At 31.3% G+C, this 6,151-nt stretch overlaps 1 protein-coding gene across 1 annotated transcript; it reads left to right on the top strand.

The window, feature by feature from the left end:
• The first annotated feature begins 3,659 nt into the window (after positions 1 to 3,659).
• Positions 3,660 to 5,823, top strand: LOC132174144 (protein neprosin-like). The gene is made up of 7 exons (XM_059585840.1): positions 3,660 to 3,761; positions 4,079 to 4,165; positions 4,280 to 4,483; positions 4,763 to 4,915; positions 5,013 to 5,066; positions 5,182 to 5,325; positions 5,437 to 5,823. The coding sequence occupies exons 1-7, from the start codon at positions 3,660 to 3,662 to the stop codon at positions 5,821 to 5,823; spliced, it is 1,131 nt and encodes a 376-aa protein (XP_059441823.1).
• Positions 5,824 to 6,151: the final 328 nt, after the last annotated feature.

The following is a 6,151-nucleotide window of genomic DNA, read 5'->3' as shown; positions in this document are numbered from 1 at the left end:
CGATGGGACGGCCAGCAGGCGCTGGCCTTCCCAAGGCCACGCCTGACGCGCCACTTGGCACGTCAGGAACGCCTGACGTGCCAAGCTGGCACGTCAGTAATTATGTATATATATATATATAAGTTATATATTTGTATTATATTTATAAATATAATTGTATGATATATATAATTAAGTACGTTAATATACTTAATTATATCCTATAAATATAATATTCTAAGTATATAGTATTTAATTATTGTAAGTATAATATATAATATATTGTAATTAACTTAATTATAGCAAAGGTTCTAATATTAATCTAAGTATTTTTCAAAAATCAAAGAAGAAGAAAAAAGGTTTGTAAATTAATATATAGTATTTAATCACAAAAGATTTTGTGTTTTCATCCCTTGAAGTTCCAATATCTCCAAATTAATTGAAAATGACATTTTATACAAAAATAGTATATCGACATGTTTATATATATATATATAATATGTTTTGGAATGATTGGTTTTGTAAAGCAAATTTTCCAAATCAAAGTTATAAAAATGACATGTACGTGTACGTCAAACCTAAATTAAGGATATATAACGTACATTATCCTATAATTTAGCTCGTTCAATATTTTGGAATCTCCTTAAAATAATAAAATTAAGTAATTAACATGCATTAGGCATATTGAAGTATATAAATATTAAATAAGTTGTATAAACAAAAACAAAAAACCAAAAGAAAACAAAAATAATAATAATAATAATAAACATAATAATAATTATAGAAATAAAAATTTCTGACGTGTCGTTTTGACACGTCAGAAATTGCTGATGTGTCGTTTTGGACACGTCAGAAATTGCTGACGTGTCATTTTGACACGTCAGCAATTTCTGACGTGCCGAATGTTGGCACGTCAGAAATTAATAATTTTTATTTCTAATTAAAAAATTTGCGTCAAAATTAAATTTGGTTAAATTTTTACTGACGCGTCAAGAATTAACACGTCAGAAAATCCTGACGTGTTAACTTTGACACGTCAGAAAATAATTTTGCTGACGTGTCAAATTCGCACGTCAGTAATTACTGACGTGGCAAAAAAAAGACACTGTTTGCCACGTCAGAAAATCCCCTTCATGAAGCTCCCTTTTTGTCAAATTCGAGGGAAGTATCGAATGGAATTACCTGGGTAAAATTCGAAGGAACCATATCTACATATGAATGAAAGATGTCCATCTTTGCAACCGAAATACTCAAGAACACAGAATTGCTAGAAGTCTCGGATTTATTTATTTATTTTTCACTGGAATTTTTACACTTGGATGACCTAATCCCTGGCTTTTTAGCTAGTAGGTCTACTCTGTATGCTATTGTTTGAAATGATGGCATGAAAGAACCATATGGAAAGTCTTTTGATTTCAGTTGTTAATATGCCGATCAGACAGTTCAAAAGGAAGGCAATCAACTATTAAATTGTTGTACAACATACATGAAAGCAAGAAATTTTCACGTTAAAGCTTCATTAATTTCAGTGCTCTTGAAGTTTTGATATGCTCAGGGAAATCTCATTCGTTTTTAACTCACTTTCACAATCTTGAAAGAGAAACTTGGTCAGTCAAGAGATGCAAGCAGCCATGGGGACAGCAACTTCCACTTTTACCCCAACAATCTCCTTGATTTTATGGCATGTTGTATTTGGAATTCGAGTTGCTCAATTCAGCGACTCGAATCTGTGATTCATGGAAAAGGATGTTGCAATATTGTAAAAGCAACGTAATTAACCAGCATAGCCTGCAAAGGCCAAGTAAGTTGAAAACTTACTAGATAAAAAATTTAAAAAAAAAAAAAAAATTGAAAATTTATATATGGAGAGGGAATTGAACATGCAAGAGAAAAAAAAGCGACATCAAAATTACAAATATAACCTATGTTAGAACCTGATAGGAAATAAATTAAATGGGCTTGTCCAAGATGTTCTGGAAATCATTAGTGTTAAAAAAAAAAAAAAAAAAAGACGGAATAATAGAATATAGGCAAAAATGAATATCCAAGTTACTTTTTCACCCCTCGAAGAGCAAAGTTGAAGTCTATTAAGCGGAGACCCACGTACAAGGCCTCCCAAGAATTTTTAGAGATCCTTCAAAAACACTATTAATTTCACTTTTTGTTTTCCAAATTACTTTTTTACCGCTCAACTGACAAGTTAAAGTCTACTCTTTAAATAAAATCGTTGCTTAATTTATGATCAACTTGCTTTTTCCATGCACAAGGAAGTGAAAATATTAAAAACCTCTCTCTCTCTCTCTATATATATATAAATATATGGTATAACTAACGGAATTATCTATTTCATACAATTAAAATATGTAACAAAAATAATATATATTCACAAATAATTAATTTAAAAGAGCAACTTTTGTTTGGGTTGCTCTTTTATATATATATATATTTTCACTTCTTCGTGCAGTGGAAAAAACAAGTTGATCATAAATTAAGAAATAATTTTATTTAAGAGTAGACTTTAAATTGTCAGTTGAGGGGTAAAAAAGTAATTTGGAAAACAAAAGGTGAAATTAATAGTGTTTTTGGAAGGATTTCTAAAAATTCTTGGGAGGCCAGCTTGTACGTGGGTCTCCGCTTAATAGACTTCAACTTTGCTTTTCGAGGGGTGAAAAAGTAACTTGGAGGGAACAAAATGTGAAATATGAGAGATAATAGTAAAATTAATGTTTTTGAAAATTTGTTAAAATTCTTTAGGGGACACTCGTCCCCAACCTTGTACGTGGCTCTTGCACATTACACTACGTACAAACACTATTCCAAGCATGACTAAGATTTAATAATAAGCAAATCTCAAATTTGAAAGAAATTTGAGGGAATCCCAATTATACCTGAATTAAAGGGTTTAGTTTCTTTACTTAGATTTTGATTGTTTCCAATTAAGGGTGTGTTTGAGATTGCGATTTCGTAAAAAATAATTTGCGTTTTTAAAAGATATCGCAAAACGTAAGTCGTTTGGCATTGCGATTTAAAAAGCATTTAATTTTTTTTTAAAAAAAAATCTACAATTTTTATAAGCAGATTAAGGGTGCTTATTTGAAAAAGGCATGAATTTAAAACAAAATTACGATTTCTCATAACAAATATTTAATAATAAAAAAAAAACTTTTTAACATGTTTTACCAAACGCCTTTACGATTTTAAAAAGTAGCGATTTCAAAAACGTAATTTTTAAAAACACAATTTTTAAAATCGTACTTATTGAAATCGCAATCCCAAACGGACCCTAAAAGTCCTTAAAGTAAATGTTTGATTTTAAAACGTTTGTTAAGAAATTTCATATGGACCGGAATGGAGACAATCCATTGTCGGGGCGCGTTCATTAATTTATGTAATAAAATTATTTTCAAATTTAAGATTATGCTAACTCGATCATATGGAATCAAATGAAATACAATCAATAAAGAAAAATATTAATTAAGAAGCTTCTAAATATGGTAAAATGATAAATTCATTCACTATAATATAACATATATATAGCTCGGCATGGAAAACATTAATATATAGAGATCTAGTTATAATTTCAGTAATTTTTTCACCGTGGTCAGGCCAAACCTTTTATTCTATATATACCTCGTACAACTTTTGATATTATCTGAGAGAGAATTGGCTTAACAAGTACTATGGCTCTGTTTATGTTAGTAATTCTTGGTGTAATTGTTAGCTTCTATGGAGTTGATGCTGGAAGAAGCATGTTGGATGACCAATTAGTCAACGCAATTCAGGTACTCAAAATATTTATGAAAAACATGTACATGCATGTCAATATCCTTTTGCTCAAATGACAAAAACAATCGAGAAAATTAAGAAAAGAGATAGCAAAAGTTCAATTCCAGAATACAAGTTTATGTTAGAATTTATCTTTAGTTTGTCCAATTAGAGTTCTTAGAATACAAATATTTCTTAAGTTTATTCATTATTCCAATGCAATAGTACTATATAACATAGAATGTTTAACTTTTATGACGTTCCAGTATGATTGATATTTCATGAGGATACTGTTATATATTAGATCTCTTTAATTTGCTGTTTTCATGTGCAGCCACGTGATGTTGGTGGGTTCGATTGTGTGGATATCTATAAGCAGCCTGCTTTTGATCATCCTTTGCTTAAGAATCACAAAATTCAGGTAATTAATTGCAAATATATTAATCTTATTCTTTCAACATTCTTTTTCATCTCGATACGGCCTCCAGAAAATTGATCATAATATATTAATTAATATCCTAAATTGTTAATTTAGATGAACCCAAGTTTCTCAACAAGAAGCAAGACAAATGAAGTTTTCTCAAAAAGCCAATTTGTGGATATGGGTTGCCCACCAGGAATGGTACCAATACAAAGAACTAGAGTTCATGAGGGCCAAACTCATGATTTCAAGAACTCTTTCTCAGAATCTCAAGGTGGAAGCTTTCACACATATGCAAGTAATATTCCCGGCGAATATGTAAGTTTTTACGTGGCATTCTTGAGTTTTTTGAAACCAGAAAAACCATGCATGATAATATGCATGTTTAACAATCTTCCAACTTCCAAGCGAGAAGAAGATGATTTAAGTAATGATTAATTAGAACTATGTTTTTATTCAATGAAAGAGTACGTAATTTACAACTACCGAAATTGTTTTCGCCAAGGGAAGATACATTAATTGATAATAATAATAATAATAATAAGATTTTTATTATTATGCAATTACTTATCATTTTTCTATTATTATTTGAGTTAGTCTGTAAGTGTTAACACAACGGACGCTGCGACTTACCATGGAGCAAGGGCATTAATCGTGGTTAATAATCCACAAGTGAAAGTAAGCGGCCAATACAGTAAAGCTCAAATTTGGGTTCAGAATGGACCAAACACCATTGAAGCTGGATGGGCAGTAAGTCATCAATCACACACACACACAGATATATATATATATATTTCTCCTTTCCACCTTATATATTATAGCGTATGTGTGATGTTATTTGTAATAGGTGCATCCTGGAACGTATTTTGACAATGACACGCATCTTACGACATTTTGGACGGTAAAGATCGAATAGATTAATAATTTCTTGTCCTTCCAAGTAATCCCTTTGTCTCTTATGAAAGATACTTTAATTGAACCCATTAGAACATGATATATATGAATTAATATTGCAGGTAGATGGGTATAAACATGGCTGTTACAATGCACGATGTCCAGGTTATATACAAGTGCATCGCCAATATTTCCCCGGTGATGCTCTTACTGAAATTTCTGTTTATGATGGACAACAATTCGCTGTTAATCTTACCATTGCTCAGGTAATTAATGCATCCATGGCCATCTCCGATTCTCCTACTTTTGTTAATGTTAACAACAATTAATTAATTAATTAATTATGGAACCTATTTATATTTGTTTATCTTCGGCAGGATAAATCAACTGGAAATTGGTGGTTGAAAGTTGGTAATGACTCATTGGGATACTGGCCAAAGGAGATATTCACTCATTTAGCTACCGGAGCGTCCTCTATTCGATATGGCGGAGTAACTTTTTCTCCACCCAATATACGTACTCCGGTACCAATGGGGAATGGTTTTCTTCCTGTTGACTTTGCCCCCTTGAAAGCAGGTCTTTTTATACGTGTTCAAATGATGAAAGCGGATAACCCATTCATTGACATTAATTCCGAAATGATTCATAATTTTCATGACATTGGTGGACAATGTTATGGCTTGGTAGATGTCAGTGATATTGTTAATATGGGGAAATCCTTCAACTTTGGAGGTCCTGGAGGATCATGCATGTTAAGGACATGATCAATTTAATCTCGTCAATGTAGGATGGGTGGTTCAATAATAATTAAGATGAAGTTATAGACATGTATTCTTCTTTTAAATTTATATTTAACTGGATGATTAATTGGTTGCTTTTTGGCATTGGTGAGGGTTTTATTAAGTATTTTCTTGAAATGGTTTCTTTTGTTAATTATTCATATTCGTGCTCTAAGTAATTTGATGAATTGGACATGTTTTTGGGATTTGACTTTGTCCACCCTACTCTATTCACTCAACCAATTAATCAAGTTTAATAAAAAGTCAAACTACTCATACTCATATTATGGGGTGGTCCACCCCCGACCACCAA

This window comes from Corylus avellana, chromosome ca3 (assembly GCF_901000735.1).
Source record: "Corylus avellana chromosome ca3, CavTom2PMs-1.0".
Lineage (NCBI taxonomy): Eukaryota > Viridiplantae > Streptophyta > Magnoliopsida > Fagales > Betulaceae > Corylus > Corylus avellana.
This window is presented reverse-complemented; position numbering and strand designations above follow the sequence as displayed.

Excerpts from the sequence above, each read along its gene's own strand:
- LOC132174144 (XM_059585840.1), top strand. The coding sequence starts at position 3,660 with ATGGCTCTGTTTATGTTAGTAATTCTTGGTGTAATTGTTAGCTTCTAT. Across the intron at positions 5,067-5,181 it reads ATCTTACGACATTTTGGACG|GTAGATGGGTATAAACATGG; the intron begins GTAAAGATCGAA and ends TTAATATTGCAG. Across the intron at positions 5,326-5,436 it reads TTAATCTTACCATTGCTCAG|GATAAATCAACTGGAAATTG; the intron begins GTAATTAATGCA and ends TATCTTCGGCAG.